The following is a 23,918-nucleotide window of genomic DNA, read 5'->3' as shown; positions in this document are numbered from 1 at the left end:
TGGACCCCTGGAGCTTGGCCCAGTGCTTGGCTGTGGATCTCTGCATCTGCTTCTATCAGTTATTGGAAAAAGGTTCTATGATGATAATTAGGTTAGTCATCAATCTGTTTACAGGGGAAGGCCAGTTCAGGCACCCTCTCCACTATTGCGAGGAGTCTTAGCTGGGATCTTCCTTGTGAATTCCTGGGAGTTTCCCAGGTACTAGGTTTCTCCCTAAACCCATAATGGCTCCCTCTATCAAGATATCTCTTTCATTGCTCTCCTTCTCTGTCCCTCCCCCAACTCCATCCAGTTCCCTTATGTTCTCATCTTCCATCCTGTCCCTTCTATCCTTCTCCCAGTTTATACAAGAGATCTATATATTTCCCCTTCCTAGGGCAATCCATTTGTTCCTCTTAGGGTATTTCTTGTTTCCCAGCTTCTCTGGGACTGTGGATTGTAGCCTGGTTGTCCTTTGCTTTATATCTAGTATCCACTTATGAGTGAGCACATACTGTGTTTGTCTTTCTGAGTCTGGGTTACTTCACTCAGGATGATTTTTTTTTCTAGTTCTACCCATTTGCCTTCAAATTGCGTGATGTCATTGTTTTTTACAAATGAGTAATACTCCATTGTGTAAATGTACCACATTTTATTTATCCATTCTACAGTTGAGGGGCATGTATGTTGTTTCAAGGTTTTGGCTATTATGAACAATGCTGCTATGAGCATTGTTGAGCAAATGTCCTTGTGGTATGAGTGTACATCCTTTGGATATATGTCCAAGAGTAATATTGCTGGGTCTTGAAATAAATTGCAACATTTTTTAAACTGTCTTTTTGCTTCTGTCTCCGTATTTAAGAAACAACTAATTTTACTCTGGCCTCATACTTTCCAAGTGGAAATACAAAGCAGGAATATTGAGCTCACTATACTTTCTAGGGGTCACTTCTCTGTTAATTCTACTTTGCTGGTTTTTTTTTCTGCCACTTGGAATAGTTAATAATATGTATCCTTGCCTTGCCTTTTATAAATGAAAAGATGATTGAAGTTGCAAAGAACCAGTTGTTAGTTCAAACAGTGACTGAAAAAAAGTGATTGAACTTGGAAATAATACACTTATCTTTCTAGAGACATGATGTTGTTAAGAAGCATATTTAGAGCCTTGCTCTCATATTTAGAGCTTGCACACATCCTCATAGTGTGCATATGTGGTCTATAAGCAGTTAGAAAATGGAGGGAACTCAAGTTCTCTTAACATACACTGGTTTCCATTCTTGTGATGAACATTGTGGATGACAAAGCCTATAAATATCTGATAGATCCTTAGATGTATGTTAGTTATTTTAAAAACATTCTGAACGAATAAAAATTCCCTCCAATGTCATTTTCTAGTTATGATATTGAATTATAAACTCAGACTAAAGTAAGGATACTAAATTAAATTGATGAGGCTTAAACCCCAGTCATATTATTTAGTAGTTGTGTGACATAGTGATTTAACCACTTCTAGCAATAGATCATGTATTGCTGTATAGTACCTAAATCATGTAATAATTATAGGAATATGACATTGTATATAACTAAGTGTGTATAATACTTTGGACATTAAGTAAAAGATCACTAGATCTAAGTAACCATTTTAATAAAAATATATAGGGTTGACTGATAACCGCAGTTATATTTTACATGCTGGATAATAAGTAAAAAAAAATCATGATGTAAAATACAGTAGAAATTTAAGGTGAGAACTTCAGACTAAGGAACTTCATTTTTAAGGGTTTATAGTGATTCAGACTATATGATGAAAGCTGCAAGAAAATGAAATATTTTTATTGAGAGCATAGGATGGTTACAGCTATTGTGAACCTATGTTCGAAGCTCTTAGTGGATAGATCACAAATAACTACCATTGCATTGCTGCACGGCATAAATAAGGTGTATGCTGATGTTATTAGAATCAAGATTGGTATTCTGGGGACCAGAAAAGATAAGGAAGGAACTTCCAAAATGACACACAATATACGGAAATGGCAGTCCCAGGAAGTGTGAGACATTTGATAGTTTTCGTTAAGGAGTCAGGAGCCAAATTGTGAAGAGCTTTGTAGGCCCCAATTAGGGACTTGATAGAACATGATAGTGACATGGCAAGTTTTTCAGATCATAAAATAGAACTGCAGAGAAGTCATTTAAGTTCAGTGGTTCAACCTAGAGCCAGGACAGTGGAAGTAGAAAGAAGTCGTTGAATATTGAATATATTTTGGTGTTAGAGGTAGAGTTATTGATAGAATGAATTGGTATGCGTGTGTACAGGGAAGAGAAGTGATTAAAGAACAGTGACTCCTGTGTTTTATCTGCCCAGATGATAAAAGTACATTGGGGAACTATATAGAGGAAAATCAGATTTGGGGGTAACCAATGAGAAACCAAGATTACTGGATATTTTTTAAAATTTGGTGTAAAGTAAACTTCCAAAAAACTTGTATTTAAAGTCTGTGGTTCAGGAGTAAAGTTTAGCTGTAGTAATTTTAGAGACATCAGGAAAAATATCTATATTTGTAGCTCAGCAAGAAGATTGCTTTCTTTTCCAAATATTTCTACAATGAAGCCCAATGATAATAGAGCTCACATAGAACTTTTAGATAGTCATACATGAACGAACAAAAATTCCTACATAAAAGTTAGAGAAGAGGGCAAGTGATATGTGGAAGACTCAGTTAGGAGAAAACAGATTCTTGTCAACAAAGAGGAAAGGAGAGAACAAGTACAGAGTACAGTAATCCACACAGCTTTTAAAAATGTACACCACCTGAAATAATGCTCACCTTTAATCCCAGCAGAGGTAGGCAGGTCTCAGAGTTCAAGGCCACCCTGATAGACAGAATGAGTTCCAAGAGATCTAGGGCTACACAGAGAAACCCTGTCTCACAAAACCAAAAGAGAACAATTAAACAAAGGTCATTAGAATAAATCTGGTATAGAAGGAGGGGGAAAATCTCCATGACTTCTCCCCAAGTGGGACAAGAAAAAAAAACAGGGAAAACTGCTTTGAAATGATATCTTTTTGACCTGAGGAGGATATTGCCCCATGATCTCTCAACAGCTATGACTACTTATAAAAGACTTACACAAGACTGTACAAATCAACATACCAGCATGGTTGGGTATAGAACACAAAAACTTCTGCCCTATTTTAGAAGCTACAGGCAATTGATAACCATTGAGGAAATGAGAATTGAGCTCCCAGCAGGTTGCCCATACTCAAGTGGTCAGTTCTATTCCCATGTATATATAGGCAACAATAATAAGACTCAATAGGATATAAACAATGCACACCCACAAAACAGTAATAATTATAGTAGAAAAGGACATGAATTTGAAAACAGCATCAAAATAAGATGCAAAAGGATAAGGTAGGTGGTTCAGTGGTTTAGAGCATTTTTTGTACTTCCAGAGGACTCAATTTTTATTCTTGGCACCTGCCAGGGTGGCTAATAGTGATTTGTAACTCCAGCTCCCAGATATTTGATGCCTCTGGCCTCCACAGGAACCTGCAGTCATTAAGACACATATACCTACATGTTTTAAAATCATAGAAAAAAATTGTAAGACAATAAAAGTAAAAGATAGAAGTTATAAAGGTGAGAAGCTCAATCTCAGTAAAATGGGATTAATGGACTTTGAGAAGAAAAAAACAGACATGACAGAGGGAGACACTTTTCAAGATAATACTGAAGAATAAATTATTTTTTCAAAATGAAAGTGTAAACAAAGGGTGGAGGAGGGGAGGAAAGGAGATCAAAGGCACTGTGTGTCATCCCAGTGGAACCTGACCCAAATGAAATGGACAAAGAACCGTGATGTGACCAGTATAGGAAAGTTCCAAGGTAGCATTTGTACAAGTATTTAACAGAAAAACTACTGAAAACTGCTCCACATTAAATAAAAAAAAAAGTAACCAGAAAGGTTATCTGTAACTATGGAGTGCATAGGAAAAGACCCTTGACAGTTGGTGCTCCCTATCTATAGCTCCCACATCTGAGGATTTTATCAACTTCCAGTGGAAAATATTCAAAAGGTCATGTCTGTTTTAAACATGTCATTATTCCAAACAATGTGTCTTAACTAAGATTTCTACTACTGTGATAAAGCACCATGACCTAATACAATTTGGGAACAAAGGGATTTGTTTAGTTTCCCCTTCCACATCACAGTCCATCATCAAAGGAAGTCAAGGCAAAAACTCAAGGCAGAAACTGAAGCAAAGACCATGCAGGAATGCTGCTTACTGGCTTGTTCCCCCAGGGCTGGCTCAACCTGCTTTCTTACACACCCCAGGACCATCTGCACAGGGATGGGCCTTCTCACTTCAATCATTGGTTAAGAGAATGTCCCACAGGCTTGCTTACAGGTTATTTTTTATTTGTGGTTTCCTCTTTTTAGATAGCTCTAGCTTGTATCAAGTTCACAAAAAAAAAAAAAAAAAAAAAAAAAAAAAAAACCAAGAAGCTATTCCTAAACAGGACGGTAGAGCCACTCATTATTTAACATTTATATTGTAGCTGATATTTTAAGCAGTTTAGAGATGAGTTTAAGAGCAGAGTGTGTGTAGGCTGTATTCATCCTGTAGGTTTTGGTATCTGTGAGGAGGCTTAAAACAAGTTTCTGACTGATAATTAAGAATGACCATAATTTGCAAATCAAAACAACTCTGAGATTCCATCTTACACCTGTAAGAATGGCCAAGATCAAAAACACTGATGACAACTTATGCTGGAGAGGTTGTGGGGAAAAGGGAACACTTCTGCATTTCTGGTGGGAATGCAAGCTGGTACAACCCCTTTGGATGTCAGTGTGGCGATTTCTCAGAAAATTAGGAAACAACCTTCCTCAAGACCCAGTAATGCCACTTTTGGGTATACATCCAAAGAATGCTCAATCGTACCACAAGGACATGTGCTCATCTATTTTCATAGCAGCTTTGTTTGTCATAGCCAGAACCTGGAAACAACCTAAATGCCCCTCGACTGAAGAATGAATAAGGAAAATGTGATACTTTTGCACAATAGAGTATTACACAACAGAAAAAAAATACATCTTGACGTCTTGAATTTTGCAGGAAAATGGATGGAGCTAGAAAACATTATTTTGAGTGAGGTAACCCAGACACAGAAAGACAGTTATCACATGTACTCACTCATAGGTGGTTTTAAAACATAAAACAAAGAAAACAAGCCCACAAATCACAATCACAGAGAACTTAGACAACAATGAAGACCCTAAAAGAGACATATATAGACCTAATCTACATGGGAAGTAGAAAAAGACAAAATCTCCTGAGTAAATTGGGAGCATGGGGATCTTGGGGGAGGGTTGAAGTGGAGAGGAGACGCAGGGAGGGGAGCAGAGAAAAATGTAGAACTCAATAATAATCAATTAAAAAAGAATGACCATAATTTAAAGAAAAATAATTATATCTATGAAAAAATACGAAAAAAAGAATTAACTGTGAACATGTTTCAGTTATATTTTTTACATTTTTAAATTTTATTTTATTTTTCTTTTTTAAAAAGAAAACAAATTATCTTTTTTCATTTTACATAGCAAACCCAGTTCCCTCTCTCTCCCCTCCACCCATCCCCTCCACTTTTTCCCCTGCCCCACTCCCCATCCATTCTACAGAGTGGGTAAGGCACATTGCTTTGGGAAAGGTCCAGTGCCCTCCCTACTCTATCTTGGCTGAGCAAGGTATCCATCCAAAGAAAGCCAGTACAAGCAATAGGGATAAATCCTGGTGCTACTGCCAGTGGCTCTGCAGTCTTCCCCAGCCATACAACTGTTATCCACATTCAGAGGGACTAGTTTGGATCTATGTGGTTCCTTCTTTGTCTGGTTGGAGTTGGTGAACTCTCATTAGCTCACGTACACTGTTTCAGTGGGTGGCCCCATCATGGTCTTGACCTCTTTGTTCATATTCTTACTCCTCCCACTCTTCAACTGAACTTTGGGAGCTCATCCCAGTGCTCCATTGAGGGTCTCTGCCTCTGTTTCCAGTAGTTGCTGGGTGAAAGTTCTGTAGTGACATTTAAGATATTCATCAATCTGACTGTTATGAATAGTTTTAACTAAAAGTTTTGAGGGGAAGATAAAAGAATGGAAGAAGATGTATTCAAGAGTTTAAATCTTATAAACGGCTGTAATAAACAGCCATTAGATTATTTTAAAATTGGAATTAGAAAAAACAATATAAATCTAACAATTAGAATTATTTAATAAGTTCTGGAGAAAACCATAGTAAGGAGTTAAAACTACTTATCTCTATGAAGTAGCACAGATGGGAAAAAAGACCAGTAATTTTTATTATAAGCCTTAAAGATATTTATCTTTTAAAATACATGCATTACTTTTATTATTTTTTGTCAAAATACTGATTTATCATAAAAGCTTAAATTCAAGACTTTTATTTTCTATTCTGTTTTCTTTTGTGTTGTACATTTATTTTTTCATTGAAGGAAGCAGCTATATAATAAACTGGGCATAGGGCCTGGCACACGCCATTAATCCCAACACTCCTGAGGCAGAGGCAGGCAATTCTCTGTGAGTTCCAGGCTAGCTTGGTCAACATAGTGAGGCCTAGGACAAGCAGTGTATACATAGAGTATACATAGAGTATACATATATACAAGACCCTGTCTTGAAAACACAAATAAACCAACAAAAAGAGAACTAGCTATAATGAAGAAAAACTGATTGAGAGTTTACAAGTTACCACTTTAGGTATTTATGTTAGCTCATATACAGAAATATAAATAATGTGGGCCTGGTGTGTATAAGAGCGCATACTGTACTGCAATTGCTGAAGTTCCAGTTGTTCTCAGCACCCTTGTTGGGCAGCATACAAATGCTTGTAACTCCAGTTACAAAGGATCTTATGCCTTCCTCTGACCTACATGAGCACCTGGGTTCATTAGCATGTAGACACACATAAGATACATATACATTCTCTTTCTCCCTCACCCCCACCCCAAGAAATACATCTTTTATGGTGCTGGGGAAATGACTCAGCAGTTGAGAGCCTTGACTGTTCTTCCTGGGTTTGAATCCAATACCCACATGGCAACTAGCAACTATCTGTAACACTAGTCCAGGGATTCTGACACCATTTCCTGCTCACTAAAGTACCAAGGCATACACATACATGCAGGCAAAAGTCCCTATACACATAAATAGTAAATAATAAAAATTAAAAGAACAAATTTTTATGCAAAGGAAATAGACAATAATTCATACATTTTTACTAAACCTTAAAAGTTATCAAGGATCAGTGGGGTTCAAAAAGTCCTTTTACATCAAAATTTAAATAAAATTAGAGATTATAAAATCTAAGCCAGAAACTATCTTTTTTATAAATTTTAATTTATTTTTTTAAATTTCATTTTATATTCTATCCACAGTTCTCCCTCCCAACCCTCTTCCTGCTCCTCCCTCACCTCCCCCAGCCCACCTCTCATCCACTCCTCCCATTGGTTAAGGGAGTGAACCAAGTCTGTCACATTAAGTTGGGGCAGGACCAAGCCCTTCCCCACTGTATTAAGGCTGAGCATGGCATTCCACCATAGCGAATGGGCTCCAATAAGCTAGCTCGTGTACCAGGGATAGATCCTGGTCCTACTGCCAGGTGCTACACAGATAATCCAAGCTTCACTGTCTCTCACATATGGAGGGTCTAGTTCAGTCCCATGGATGCTCCACTGTGGTTGGTCTAGAGTTCATGAGTATCTACGAGCTTGGTTCAGCTATCTTATAGATTTCTCCATCATGATCTTGACTTCCCTTGCTCATATATTCCCTCCTCCCTCTCTTTTATTGGATTTCCAGAACTTGGCCTCTTACTGCTTCTGGTTCCATTAGTTGCTGGATGAAGGCTCTATGATGATAGTTGGGATATCACCAATATCATTGGGATATTCACCAATCTGATTACAGTTCAGGCATCCTCTCCACTATTGCTAGGTGTCTTAGCTGGGATCATTCTTGTGGAATCTTGGAAATTTTCCTAGCACCAAGTTTCTCCCTATCTCACTCTATCAAGATATTGTTTTCATTGCTCTCCCACTCTGTCCCTCTCTCCCCTCGACCATCTAGTTCCCTCATGTTCTCATCTTCCATCTCCTCTCTTTTGCCCCACCCCCAACATATTACCCAGGAGATTTTATCTAATTCCCCTTCCCAGGCAATCCAGGTGTTCCTCTTAGTGTCTTTCTTGTTACCTTTGTTTCTCTGGAGCTGTGGATTGTAGTCTGGTTATCCTTTGCTTTACATCTAATATCCACTTATGAGTGAGCACATAGCGTGTACTGAGTCTGGGTTTCCTCATTCAGGATTTTTTTTTTCTAGTTCTATCCATTTGCCTGCAGAGTTCATGATGTCAATGATTTTTACAACTGAGTAATACTCCATTGTGTTAATGTACCACGTTTTCTTTATCAATTCTTCATTGGAGGGGATCTAATTTGTTTCCAGGTTCTAAGCCTGAAACTTTCTAATTTTAGTACTCCTTGTCAAACATTTTCTTTAAGAAACACCTTTATAAATATGATTTATGTTTCATTTAGTGCATTGTCTTTTTCATTAGAAAAAATATATCATTTAAAATTCTTTAAATACATAGTTTAAATTTTTATTGTTTGGAAAAATCCCTTATGTTTCTTCCGTTTTCTTCTTTCCCTAGCAAACTTAAACCCATTGTTAACAACAGAAAGTCAGTTCTGCAGAAGATAGTAAAGCATTTTTTTAAAGCAACAACAAAGTATTGTGTTAATGTTGATGAACTGGACATGTGGACGTTACAAACTGTGTCAGAATTGTGTCATGCTTTGCATGTTGCTCAATGCATTGTAATGCGTGCTTCGTTCTTAACCTTTCATGCAGCATTGTATTAATTTGAAATTTTGTTTTTCTTTTGGTTTTTTGTTTGTTTGTTTAGTTGGTTGGTTTTTGTTTTTTTGAGACAGGATTTCTCTGTGGGTTTGGAGCCTGTTCTGTAGACCTGGCTGACCTTGAACTCACAGAGACCCACCCGGACTCTGCCTCCCAAGTGCTGGGATTAAAGGCCTGTGCCACCACCGCCTGGCTTTTTCCTGTTGTTTTTTTAGTACTAATTAATATATTTCAAATTTGAAATAATATATTTCAAAAGCCCTTATATTTAAAATGTAATTGATATTTTAATGTATAAATGTTCTACCATTTCTGGAGCCAGATATTTGACTGTATTATTTATCAAAATCAAGGTATTATTGATAATCCTGATCAGATACCTTATATTTTCTTGTAAGACTCACAATTCATTTATATATATAATTTATTTATTTTTATTTTATGTGTATTGTTATTTTGCCTGCATGTCTGTGTTGCGGGTGTCAGATCATCTGAAACTGGAGTTCCATGCAGGCAGTTATGAGCTGCCATTTAGTCGCTGAGAATTAAACCCGGTTCCTCAGCAAGAGTAGCTCTTAGCTTCTGAATCATGTCTCCAGCCTCAAGAGTCACAATTATTAACACAGTCTCCAGTGTATACATCAAACAGTTATATTATTAATACTGTATCTAAAGATGCATAGGTTTGTTTTCATATTGGTACATTTGATAGATTAAATAGACTAGAGATTGTAAAGGTCTGGAAACATCTCAACCAGAGAAAAATTGGCAGGAGGAGTAATATAGTCTATGCATTTCATAATTTCTTAGTGTTATTTACATTTTTTATACTATTAGAATGAAAAGATTAATAGAATAATAGTTTGCTTCCTTGAAAGCTCATAGTCTAAAGTTAAGTAGTAAATATGGAAACATTAATGTATTAAAGTTCTGATACAAGTGATGATTGCCATTAAGAGGGAGGTTTTTTTCAAACCTGTTTGTTTTGTAAAGTTTATTTTTTCATTGAGATTAAGCCAAGAGCTTTGTGCATGTTAGGTAAGTGCTCTATCATTGAACTATATTTCCAACCCTTAAAGTTTTTAAAAACTAATTCATATATGAAGTTTTCTTTTGTGAATATAGATTCTGTGAATAATTTACCCAACTCTTAGATATTTGATTTTATTACTTTAATATGTATAATAGGAAAATAAAGTTTCAGGAACAGACGTTAATAGTCAATTGTAATTATCTAATGTTGTTAATAATGTACATAGATTATTATGTATGACATTTAAGTATTATTTAATTTTAACTAGTTATTATAGTTAAATGTATTTGAGTGAAATGAAGTAATTCTACTGAAATAATAATTTTATCTTGATATATGAAGCACTGAGTGAGTTCTGCTACATGTTTTCGGGTGGAAACAATGATTAAGAGTTTACTAGTACCACATAGTAACCGCTAGTGATTTTGTGATGTCATGATGCTCTTGAACAGGATTTACTCTTCAGTATGAATGACTTGTCCTTGTAATATACATGTGAGAATAATACCAGGTAAAGGAATAATAGGAATATTAGATATAATTGCACTTATCCATTTCTAATATGATAGGTACTATATTGAATTAATCCTTTTATAATATTATTGGTACTGTATTTCGTTAACCCACATAAATTTCTGTGAAGTTGATTTAAACCCAAATTTTATAGACAAGAAAATACCCAACTAGTAAACATGAGTCAAGATCCAAAACCAGAAGCAACTTCTATATTTAAGTTCCTAACTTACAATAGAGTACTGATTCCCACTATGTAATGTGAGCCTCAAAAGAACTTTCTAGGGGATCCCTGAAGTCCACTGGTCAGCAAGCCTAGCCAGCTGGTGAGTTTCAAGTTGACAGAGAACCCTAACCCTGTCTCAGAGATGAAGGTGGAGAACAACTGAAGAAGATACTCAGTATTGACCTCTGTCTTACATGTATATGTGCACATACGCACACCTGAACCAGCATTCTGGGAAAGACGAAACAGGTTCTTATCTTTTATATTGGAGGGAAATTTTTATTGGAAAGATTGAGTTTTTTTTTAAAAAAATTTCACAGCCTAGGTGTGGGGGAAGAGCCCCCACAGTGAAGGTGCTGAAGCCCCTTCACATACTCTCATCCTCCTTACTAACATCATGTTCCAGTTCCTGCTTGGATTCCATTTGAGCAAAGCAGTTGGAATGTTTCTGGCTCAGAACTATGACATACATGTTAAGCTTGGCTAAATACTTGAAGATATTAAGATTTTTGAAAAGGACTTGGAAGCCTAGAGGAAACATCCTACTTCCTGATGCCTACCCCAGCATTGCATTTGAATCCACTGGTTTTCCTGGGGGGAGGGGAGGGCTTCTTCCTTTACAGCCTCATCTCAAAGCTTTTGTGTTCCTCTTCAGCCTCAAACCCTGTGTGTTGCCTCAGAGCCAACATGGGGCCAGAGCTTAAGAGTCACCCCTTGCATTTCCAGAAGCCTTCCCACTTCCTGTATCTTCCTTCCAGCTATTCAGAGGTTACAAGACAGGAAATAATGATGCTGGATTAGCAAGCACAGCCTTTAATTAGCAGTTGTTCACCTGTCTTTTGGAATTCCTACCACTTACTGTCAAAATGAAAGACTCCTGTGGGCGCCTTCCCTCGGGAGAGACCCCATGCCCAAAGATCAGTCGAAAAGACGCAGCCGGATGCAAACTGCAAGAGGTTTATTGGATACGCAGGTACCTGGGGCGACAGAGTCTCTCGGAGGACTTGCACCCCACAGGTTGGGGGTGAGGGGTTCTTATAGGAGAGCAAAAAGCGAGGTGTACAGAAGCAAGATGCAGGGTGGTAAATTCTTAACCTAAATAACAATGAGGGGACTACTCAGCGGTTTACTGTTCCTCTTATCCTGCCTCCCCCTTTTCTGGCTGGCGACCAGATGTCTGATTGCACAGCCCCTGACTCGTGAGGAGCCCCGCTTTATACGTGACTCAGGCCTCGCAATCCTCTCTTTCTCCCTTGAAGTCTTTGTTCCTACTTAGTCCATAAATCTCCTGTCCTGCAGCCAGATAAGGCTGTCCTTGCTCTAACCTCAGGTATCTTTGCTCAGCATTCCGGAGGCCCTGAGTTTGTTATTTGTTCAGCATTCCAGAGGCCCTGAGCTTGCTATTTGTGAACCTTTGCAAAACGGTATAACTGTGGTTAAAACGAGTTGGGGTCCTTCAAAAAGAAAAATAGAGCTTTGGATAGCTGATCTAAGAAATAATGCTGATTTCACTGTCTAGCAGGTACTGTGGAGATTGTTAGATATTTATTGTTTCAAAGTACTTAAAATTAGTTTCTCAAAAAAAAAGTTCACAGCCTATGTGATAGAGCTTAAATTGTAGTCTTTATTTTATAACTTCAGCCAGTGATAAAGGAACAACATAGAAAGATGTTTTGGAGATTTTGTTAAAGGGCTGCATTGTAGAAAGCCTGAAGGAACCTCATCCATCAGCATAGAGAATTATACAAAGTGAGAGAGACTGCCAAATGAAAAGTCTGGTAACAAGCAACCACCTATATGTGGCCTTCACATAGAGGGTTTTACATACAGGCTTTACCATCTTCTTATGTGACCTTCAGCAAACCAATCCTTTACTCTGAGCTTTAGTTATCTCTATAAAATATGAATAATAACTGATTTAAGTGAGATCATGATTATAATAGGCATAGTAGACTGCCTAGGTTAGAGAGGTACTTAATAAAAGTTAGTTTCCTCCACCATAGAGTAAATCTTTCTCTATTTCTTTCTTTCCTTAGCATTTATCTAGCCGACAGAGTGTACAGCAGAGCACATCTCAAGTAAGTGTCTTCCTCAAACCTCTCACTTTTGTCCTTTAAATCTTTCTTTTATAAGATCATACATGTGGAAACACCAAGAAATGACAAACACCATTTTCTTCTGGGAGGTGTACTTTGTAATTAAAAATTTTAGGACATATATGAAATAATGGGTTTTTTCTTTCTTTTTTTGTTTTTTTTTTTGTTTTGTTTTGTTTTGTTTTTTGTTTTCCTGTGTTACAGAACTAGCTCTTCTAGACCAGGCTGGCTTCAAACTTACAGGGATTCATCTGCCTATGCCTCCTGAGTGCTGGGATTAAAGGCGTGCGCCACCACCGCCGGGCCAAAATAATGGGTTTCTTTAAGTTGTTTTCATAGCATGTATATTATCATATTCCACTCATATTTCCTCCTTAAAACCTCGATTGTGTTACCCTTTCATTTTAAGGGGCTTTGGCATCCAAGAAGTTTGGTCAATCTCCATTCTTTTGTGCAAATTTATATAAGAACAGTTAAAAGAAAGTAGACTGAGGAACTAAAAAGAATTCATTTGGGAAAAGATATAAATGATATCTGGAATTGTTACTATTACCACCTAAAAGTTTAAATTAAGTATGTCAGATGCTTGCCCAACTCAGTACAAGTCTGCTATAGTAGTCCATATTGCTAGAGAAAACATTCAGTCTTACCTATTTAATAATCCCATTTGTCAGTATAATGAGACTAGGTGATTTTTTGGTTTCTTAATGATAAATATCATGAGTAATTAAAATATAAATCACAACATTTTACTTTCCTCAATAGGTAGATACAATGCGCCCACGCCATGGGGAAAGCTGTCGGATGCCAGTACCACATCATTTCTTCTTCAGCCTGAAGAGTTTCACCTATAATACCATTGGGGAAGATACTGATGTCTTCTTTTCTCTGTATGACATGAGAGAAGGCAAACAGATAAGGTAAGAGTCCTAGGAGGTTCTTGTGAGGTGTATATTTATATTTATTTATATTTATATTTACTCTGAAGGTAACTCTGGCCTTCAGAGTAAATATATCAAGGTGATTAAACAAGATAAACTAGCTTTGTCTTACTATCTTGAACTTTGGCTCCAGTTCCAGTAGCACTTGAAGTCATCCAAATCATCCCATGTTGTGTTAACTTTCCTTCATTCTGACAACATATCTGAGGTGGGCAACTTACAAGGAAGAAAGATTTATTTTAGTCACTGACTCAAGGGTTTCAGTCCATGGGTTGCTGTCTTCATTGCTTTTAGGCTTGTTGTAAGGCCGAAGAGCACAATGGGGACACACAATGAAGTAAAACTGCTCACTACATGGCAAGTAGGAAGCAGAAAGAGACAGAGAAAGAGCTAGAGTCTCAGTATGCTCTTAAGTGGTATGATTCATTCACTTACTTCCTCCAGCTAAGTCTGGCTTTCTATAGTGTTCTATCACATCCCAGTCATATCAACAGGTTGGCATAAAGCTTTAAACAGAGATCCTTGGAAGGATATTCCAGAAAACAACTAACTATAAATAGCTTCTTTTTCTTCTATACGTAATTCCATATTGGAAGCTCAAAGTAAGTTTTGGCTATCACTACCTCAGAAAAATATGTTGTGTTTAATGCTAGAGAAAAGACAGAGGTGAAACATATGGGCAAAGAGAATGTAACAAAGATGCCCAGCCCCAGAGAACAGAAGTCACTTGGTCTTGGCTTGCTTTGGCTTTGTGTGAGAGGGCGTATAGAGAAAAAGTTTGTGAGTGTTTTATCTGAGGGCAGCTTCAGTCCACAGTACTATTGTAGCCCTGCGAGAGGGAGTGCATCTTCTGAGCAGAAAGGAAGGCTGACATTGTCATTCACTTTTGCTTTGGTTTGGAAAAAGGGCAACACAATGAATTGAAACGCAGTAAACTGTATTGGCCTAAATAATTATGGCACTACTTTCTCACTTCATAGGTAGAGAAAAATTAAGGAGGTACTGGGCTTACTTTGACCTAACAGGCATAAAGATCTGATGGTATGTGGTGACATTTGTAGCCAAGATGTATTTTAGAGAATTCAGACATTTCTCTGTGATCATTTACTAAATGGAGCCAAGAGAAATAATCTTGGGGTACTTTATATTACTTGGGAATTTTCTTTGGAGTACTTTAATGAGCTTTTTTGTCTTTTTATTTTAATTTACTTTTTTGTCTCTGTTTGTTTTGTTTTGTTTTTGTTGTTGTTTATTCAAGTATCCGAAAACACTATTTCCACTTCCTCCCCTCCTCCCAATACCCTCCCGCTCCCCTCACTCCCTCTCCTCCTCCCTCACCATTCCCAAGAGCAGTCAAGGTTTCCTGTCCTGTGGGAAATCCAAGTTCCTCCCCCCTCCCTCCAGGTTAGGAAGGTGAGCATCCAAACAGGCCAGGATCCCAAAAAGCCAGTCCATGCAGACAAAACAAGACCCAGTGCCATTGTCAATGGCTTCTCAGTCTTCATTTGGACCTCGGGGTCTCAGTCAGCCCCCATGTCAGCCACATTCAGAGAATCCGGTTTGATCAAATGCTCATTCAGTCCCAGTCCAGCTGGCCTTGGTGAGCTCTCATTTGATCAGTCCCCTTGTATCAGTGGGTGAACGCACCCTTCGCGGTCCTGACTTACAGTGCTCCAATGTGGGTCTTCTTCTCTATCTCCATCCATCGTCGGATGAAGACCCCCTCTGATTATGCTTTCCTTGCTCACGATCTCCCTCCCTCTGCTTCTCATTTGGACTAGAAGTATATGTTACACATAAAATTTTTTAATAAAAGTTAAAACCATATGAAAGAAAAAGTTAATTTGGCAGGCGGTGGTGGTGCATGCCTTTAATCTCAGCACTCAGGAGGCAGAGGCAGGTGGATCTCTGTGAGTTTGAGGCCAGCCTGATCTACAAAACCAGAACTATTATACAGAGAGACCTTGTCTTGAAACAAAAACAAAATAAAGTAAAAAGAAGTAAAAAGTTAGTTTGTATGCTCCACAATGCTCTGATTTTGACAAAAAATAAGTGAAAGCTGCTTACATTTAGCTATAAATAGATTGATACAATACTGATCAAGGTATGTGAGTAGTGATAGTATCTATGGTTACTAAGATAAAGGAGGGAGGGCACTTGTTGGTTCCTGGCCATCCGATTAGCTTAGACCCGAAATAATTACACAGAATCCCAAAGAAGGAAAAAAACACACAAATTAACATCACCAACGATGAAAACTAAATTAACAGGAGATAGCAATCGCTAGTCATTAATATCCCTTAATGTAAATGGACTCCACTCACCTATAAAAAAGCACAGGCTAATAAATTGGATACAAAAATAGAATCCATCCTTCTTCTGCATGCAAGAAACACATCTCAACCTCAAAGACAAACATTGTCTCAGAGTAAACGGTTGGAAAAAAATATACCAATTAAATGGACCTAAGAAACAAGTGGGTGTAGCTATCCTAATATTCAAATAAATAGACTTCAAGCTAAAATTAATCAAAAGAGACAAAGAAGGTCATTTTATATTAGTCACAGGAAAAATCCATCACGAGGAAATTTTAATACTGAACATCTATGCTCCAAATACAAGAGCACCTTCATATGTGAAAGAAACACTTCTAAGGCTTAAATCATACATTAAACCCCACACACTACTAGTGGGAGACTTCAACATTCCCCTCTGACCACTGGACAGGTAAGTCAGACAAAAAATGAACAGAGACAAGAACTAACAGATGTTATGACTCAAATGTACTTAACAGCCATCTGTAGAATATTTCATCCAAACAGAAAAAATATACCTTCTTCTCAGCATCTCATGGGAACCTTCTCGGAAACTGACCACATACTCGGTAACAAAACAAACCTCAATAAATGCAAAAAATTGGAATAACCCAATGTACCTAATCAGATCACCATGGTACAAAATTAGAAGCCAACAGCAATACTAATTCCAGAAAACCCACAAACACATGAAAATTAAACAGTGCTCACCTGAATCATCAATGGGTCAAGGAAGAAATAAAGGGAGAAATTAAAGACTTCCTAAAATTCAATGAAAATGACCACACAACATACCGAAATTTATGGAACGCAATGAAGGCAGTTTTAAGAGGAAAGTTAATAGCACTAAACGTCTACATAAAGAAGCTGGAAAATTCCCACAGTAGTGAATTAGCAGAACATTTGAAAACTTTAGAAGAAAACTCACCTAAGAGAACTAGAGGGCATGAAACAAAGTGAGAGTTAAAATCAACAAAATGGAAACAAGGAAAACAATACAAAGAATCAATGAGACAAAGAGCTGGTTCTTCGAGAAAATCAACAAAATAGACAAACCTTTATCCACATTAACCAAAAAGCAGAGAGAGAATATCCAAATTAACAAATCAGAAATGAAGTGGGGGGACATAACAACAGACATGGAGGAAAAACAGAGAATCATCAGGTCATATTTCGAAAACCTATACTCCACAAAATTGGAAAACTTAACAGAAATGGATAACTTTCTGATAAATATCACTTAACAAAATTAAATCAAGACCAGATAAGCAAATCAAACAGACCTATAACTGCTGAAGAAATAGAAATAGTCATCAAAAGTCTCCCAACCAAAAAAAGCCCATGACTAGATGGTTTCAGCTCAGAATTCTACAAGACTTTCAAAGAAGAACTAATACCAGAACTCCTCAAGTTATTTCACACAATAGAAACAGAAGGAATATTGCCAAACTCTTTTTATGAGGCTACAATTATCCTGATACCCAAACCACAGAAAGACATTACTAAGAAACAGAGTAACAGACCAATCTCACTCATGAACATCGGTGCAAAAATACTAAATAAAATACTGGCAAATCGAATCCAAGAACATATCAGAACCATCATCCAACACGATCAAGTTGGCTTCATCCCACAGATGCAGGGATGGTTCAACATACAAAAATATGTCAACGTAATCCACCATAGAAACAAGCTGAAAAATAAAAATCACATGATCATCTTATTAGATGCCAAAAAAGCTTTTGACAAAATACAGCATCCCTTAATGATAAAGGTCTTGGAGAGAGCAGAGATACAAGGAACATACCTAAAAATAATAAGGGCAATATACAGCAATCCAACCGCCAAGGTCAAACTAAATGTAGAGAAACTTCCAGCGAGTCCACTGAAATCAAGTGGAACAAGAAAAGGTTGTCCACTCTCTCCTTATCTATTTAATATAGTTTTTGAGGTCCTAGCTAGAGCAATAAGACACCAAAAGGAGATCAAGGGGATAGAGGGAATCCCAGGTGTCCATGGGGATGTCCCCAGCTAGGTCCTTGGGCAGCAGAGTAGAGGGTGCCTAAATTGGCCTTGCCCCACTAACACACTGATGATTATCTCAAATATCACCATAGAATCTTCATCCACCGACGGATGGAGATAGAGACAAAGTCCCTCATCAAAGCAACAGATTGAGCTCCCAAGGTCCAATTGAAGAGCAGAAGGAGGGAAAAGATGAGAAAGGAAGTCTGGACCGTGACGGGTTGGTCCACCCACTGAGACAGTGTGCCTGTTCTAATGAGAGCTCACCAAATCCAGCTGGACCGGGACTGAATGAGCATGCGACCAAACCAGACTCTCTGAATGTGGCTAAAGTGGGGGACTGATTGAGAAGCCACTGATAAAGAACTTTCATCTGGCGATGGACAGAGATAGAGATAGAGACCCACATTGGAGCACTGGACTGAGCTCCCAAGGTCCAGAAGAAGAGCAGAAGGAGGGAGAACATGAACAAGGAAGTCAGGACCGTGAGGGATGCGTCCACCCACGGAGACAGTGGGACTGATCTAATGGGAGCTCACCAAGGTCAGCTGAAATGGGACTGATAGAGCATGTGATCAAACCGGACTCTGAATGTGACTGACAATAAGGGTGGACTGAGAAGCCAATGATAATGACACCAGATTTGGATTCTACTACATGTACTGGCTTTTTGGGAGCCTAATCTGTTTGAATGCACACCTTCCTAGACCTGGATGGAGGGAGGAGGGCCTTCGACTTTCCACAGGGCAGGGCATCCTGACATCTCTTAGGACTGGAGGGGAGTGGGGGAAGTGGTAGGGAAATGGGAGGATGGGAGAAGGTGGAAATTTTTAATTGATAAATAAATAAGGGGGATACAAATTGGAAAAGAAGTCAAACTCTCACTGTTTGTTGGTGATGATAGTTTATATAAGTGATCCCAAAAATTCTACCAAGAAACTTCTACAACTCATAAACACTTTCAGCAATATAGCAGGATATAAGATTAACTCAAAAAAAATCAATAGCCCTCCTGTACACAGATGATAAAAGGGCTGGGGAAGAAATCTGAGAATAAACAACCTTCACAATAGCCACAAATAGCTTAAAATATCTTGGATTAACTGTAACCAAAGAAGTGGAAGACTTGTTTGGCAAGAACTTTAAATCTTTGAAGAAAGAAATTGAAGAAGACACCAGAAAGTAGAAAGATCTCCCATGCTCTTGAGTAGGCAGAATTAACATAGTTAAAATGTCAATCTTACCAAAGGCAATCTACAGATTCAACGCAATGCCCATCAAAATCCCAGAAAAATTTTTCAAAGACCTTGAAAGAACGATACTCAACTTCATATGAAAAAGCAAAAAACCCAGGATAGCCAAAACAATCCTGTACAATAAAAGAACTTCTGGAGGCATCACAATCCCTGACTTCAAACTCTACTACAGAGCTACAGTACTGAAAACAGCCTAGTATTGGCATAAGATGAGACAGGAAAACCAATGGAACTGAATTGAAGACCGGGATATCAATCCACACATCTTCAAACACCTGATTTTTGACAAGGAAGCAAAAAATATCAAATGGAAAAAAGAAAGCATATTTAACAAGTGGTGCTGGCATACCTGGATATCAACATTTAGAATGAAAATAGACCGATATCTATCTCTGTGCACAAAATTCAAGTCCAAATGGATCAAAGACCTCAACATAAAGCCAGCCACACTGAACCTCATAGAACAGAAAGTGAGAAATACACTTGAACACATTGGCACAGGAAACCACTTCCTAAATATAACCCCAGCAGCACAAACACTTGAGAGAAACAATAAATGGGACCTCCTAAAACTGAAAAGCTTCTGTAAAGCAAAGGACACGGTCAATAAGACAAAATGACAGCCTACAGAATGGGAAAAGATCTTCACTAACCCCACATCAGACAGAGGTCTGATCTTCAAAATATACAAAGAACTCAAGAAATTTGACATCAAAAGAACACATAATCTAATTTTAAAAAATAGAGGATAGACCTAAACAGAGAACTCTCAACAGAGGAATCTAAAATGACTGGAAGAAATTTAAGGAAATGTTCAATATCCTTAGTCATCAGAGAAATGCAAATCAATATGAGATTCCATCTTACACCTGTAAGAATGGCCAAGATCAAAAACAGTGAAAACAACTTATGCTGGAGAGGTTGTGGGGAAGAGGGAACACTTCTGCATTGCTGGTGTGAATGCAAGCTGGTACAATCCCTTTGGATGTCAGTGTGGCGATTTCTCAGAAAATTAGGAAACAGCCTTCCTCACGTGATAGATCCCACGAAAGCCCCCCCAATACAAACTTCATGAAATCTTAAAGATTGCATTAAAGATTGCACATAATTCTTATTTCTACACTCTGCTTTCTGCTTACCATCACCCCCGCCCCATACAGCTTGTTAAACAAGCACCTGACTTTTCTAGTATGTGAATTTCCTTATTCACAAAATGATATGGGATTTCCCTCTGTGTGCTGCAATTACCATTAATGAATAAAGAAATTGCCTTGCCTTGTTGATAGGACAGAACTTAGGTAGCCAGGAAAACTTAGGTTGAATGCTGGGAGAAAGAAGGGCTGAGTCAGGAGATGCTATGGATCTGCTGCCAGAGTCAGACAGCCGGAACTTTGCTGGTAAGCCACGACCTTGTGGTGATATACAGATTGATAGAAATTGGTTAAATTAAGATGTAAGAGTTAGCCAAAAAGAAACTAGAGCTAATGGGCCAAGCAGTGATTTAATTAATACAGTTTTTGTGTGATTATTTCCGTTCTGGACAGCCGGGATGAACATGTGGTTCGTTACAACAACAAAAGAGTATCATTGTTTGGTGTATTTTCTATGCACCACTAGGGGTGTGTGTGTGTGTGTGTGTGTGTGTGTGTGTGTGTGTGTGTGTGTGTGTTGTTGTTGTTGTTGTTATACCCAGGTATTTTTACTGAACCACTGCAAAATTAGCAGTCTTCAGATGTCCCAGAGTGCTAGTGTTTGATTCCATCACTCACCTGACATTTCCTATATAGATAGTCTCTTCTTTTTAGTTGGGTCTTAAGAGTACGACCTTGTTCTCAGAAACTTATTTGTTTTGATTATCACATATAAACCCTTACGCCAGCCATCTTTATATGAACGCTTTGTAAAGCAAGCTACAACATCCTCTTATTCTTCTGGCATTTACTTAGCATTCAAAATACCCTTGCACAGAATACTCTTTTTTGGAAATCAGGTGTTTCGGTAATTGAAGTAGAGGACTCTGTCTGAGTATTAAGCATTCTACTTAAATAAGATAATTTGGATCTGAGATCCCAAGAGCCCCTGAAGAAAAATTTTCATTTAAAATTATAGGTGAGCACTCTGTTTATTAAAGTTAACAGTTTAGTTTCCCTCTGCAAAATACGCCAATTCTTATAATGCAACTAGAGCTTATCTGCAAGAGTTCAGGCAGATAATTATAGACCACCAGCTAGTCATGGTACACTCCAGCTATCTTAACTGTTCTGAGACAAAGACTCCATCTAGCTCATTGCTCAACATCCCAGGAAGATGTTCTATGAGTCCCAGCAGGAATAAAACAGAACTATCTTGCCTTTCATATCTGTGAGGATTCCCCCCCTTTTTTTACCTCACTCCCCTTTCTCACATAAGCTAGGAATCTGAAGCTTGTGTATTAAAAGAAATTGTGTATAATCCTATTATTTTTATTGTTTCATTATTATATTTCTCATATAATTCCAATAAGAAAGTTAGGACAAATGAATGTAAATTGGCTTTAAGAGCTCAATATATTTCCTACCAATTGACAGGCTATCTTGACATGCTTCTTATATGTTCAGTATATCAAATCTTAATTAGAAACATTTAAGTAAAAGTCATCTGAGAAAGCCAAAAACAGAATGAAACTTTGACTTCGAATATGTTCCTCGGCCTGTGGTTAAACCTTTGCCTTTTTTCATTCATGAATAAGAGCAGATGTTACTATCCTATGTTTGTTATCTATGTTCTGAGTCCACTGCCCAAGTTTGACAGACAACTGTCAGTGTAAAAGGCAGTTAAGGTGTCATTCTATAAATAGGAACAGAAACAGTTTAAACTCAGATACTTTAAAGAGTCATGTTCACCTGGTGGTGATAGTGTACGCCTTTAATCCTAACATTCAGGAAGCAGAGGCAGGTGGATCTCTGTGAGTTTGAGACTAGCCTGTACTACAGAGTGAGTTCCAGAACAGCCAAGCCTACACAGAGAAACTGTGCTTCAAAAAAATTTTGGAGATATTTAAAGTAATTTGTGTTTATCTGATATCTGGTATTCAGAGAAACAAGTTTAAAGACTGTGTCTGTTGTCTTTGGAATTTCAGTGCCTGGAGGGTATCTGCAGTTCGGTTCCCTGAGACCCATTCTAGCAACTGGAGATTGTTCTGTGAAAGCAAAGAATTTTTTTTTTCAACAAACTAGAGCATGCATTTCTCTTTCTTCCTAAAGCAATATAAAAAAAAATGTCAGACCTTAGATCTGTAGTTATTAAAGACCATGTTAGCTGGGTGTTGTTGGAACATGCCTATAATCCCAGCATTATCTGCTGAACTGAGTCGTGTTCAGAAAGTTCTACACTTAGATCATGTAGGATACTGCTTATGTTTTCTTCTAGGAATTTCACTTTTTTGGGTTTCATATTTAGGTCTTTGATTCATATGGAGTTAATTTTCATGCAAGGTACAGACCTGATTTTATTCTTCTGCATATAGATATCCAATTTTCCCAGCATCATCTGTTGAAGATACCTTTTTTGGGCGGGGGCAGAGGGCATCTTTATTAAACATTTAACAGGTGAAGTTATATGTACTTTTGTTTAGTTAAGGTCTTCAGTTTTGTTCCATTGCTTTACTTGTCTGTTTTTGTGCCAGTACTGTAGTGATATTTTATTTGTATTTTAATAAGTAAAGCTTGCCTGAAGATCAGAGGGCAAGGCAGCCACACTAGTCAGCCATACAGGACAGGAAGTGGTGGCACACACATTTAATCCCAGCATTAGGGAGGTGGAGACAGGAGCTATATTTCTGAGCAGAGAGAGTAATATAAAGAGGAGGCGACAGGAACTTATTAGAGTGTGGAGTCTGAGGATTCATGGAGACAGGATCTCACCCTTTCAATCTGAAGGTTTGTTAGAGGTAAAAGATTTCTCTAGTGGTTGGCTGCTTTGCTTTTTTGATCTTCAGCTTGAATACCAATATCTATCTCTAGGTTTTTATTATTCATGCTGTTCAGTGCTATTTGGTTTTTATTATTCTGGCTCTATAATGTATCTTAAGATCAGTAATAGTGTTTCCTCCAGCATTGTTTTGTTTATTTTCTTTAATCTCAGAATTGTTTTTGGCTATCTGGGTCTTTTGTGGTTTCATGTAAGTTTTGGGATAGTTTTTTTGTTTGTTTGTTTGTTTGTTTCTGAAGGAAGTTGACTACTGTAGGTATATAACATATATTATGTTGAACTATGTTACCTTTACATCAATATTCTCTAGGATATTTATCATGAAGGTGTGTTGGATTTTGTCAAAGGTTTTTCTGCCTCCATTGAGATAATAATATGATTTTGTCTTTAAGTACATTTGTGGCACAATTAATAAAAACCCAGAGACAGATATTGGGTTCAACCTGAAGGTCAGAAAAGTAAAACAGCCAAAATGGAGATCCTGCCTCCAGGAATCCTCAGAATGAGACTGCCTGAGAGTTGTCTCTTCCCGTCCTATATTCTTCTCTAATACTGGGGTTAAAGGCATGCACCACTATTGCCCAGTGTCTATGGCAAACTAATGTGGCTACTGGGGTTAAAGGTG

The 23,918-nt window shown here is 37.8% G+C and overlaps 1 protein-coding gene and 1 pseudogene across 7 annotated transcripts in view; both read left to right on the top strand.

Moving 5' to 3' along the window:
- The window catches only part of Dock3 (dedicator of cytokinesis 3), a 389,362-nt gene that overhangs the window by 191,812 nt on the left and 173,632 nt on the right, over positions 1-23,918 (top strand). For all 7 annotated transcript variants that reach the window (XM_085689689.2, XM_085689687.2, XM_085689686.2 and 4 more), the window contains exons 8-9: positions 12,728-12,769; positions 13,553-13,707. In XM_085689689.2, coding sequence (XP_085545815.1) covers positions 12,728-12,769; positions 13,553-13,707 — 197 coding nt within the window. The remainder of the gene's footprint in view (positions 1-12,727; positions 12,770-13,552; positions 13,708-23,918) is intronic.
- Positions 11,089-11,244, top strand: LOC148122293 (short transmembrane mitochondrial protein 1 pseudogene; annotated as a pseudogene).

Source organism: Myodes glareolus, chromosome 4, assembly GCF_982192425.1.
Source record: "Myodes glareolus chromosome 4, mMyoGla1.1, whole genome shotgun sequence".
NCBI classification, from domain to species: domain Eukaryota; kingdom Metazoa; phylum Chordata; class Mammalia; order Rodentia; family Cricetidae; genus Myodes; species Myodes glareolus.
The sequence above is the reverse complement of the archived record's forward strand: the minus strand, read 5'-3'. Positions and strand labels throughout refer to the sequence as shown.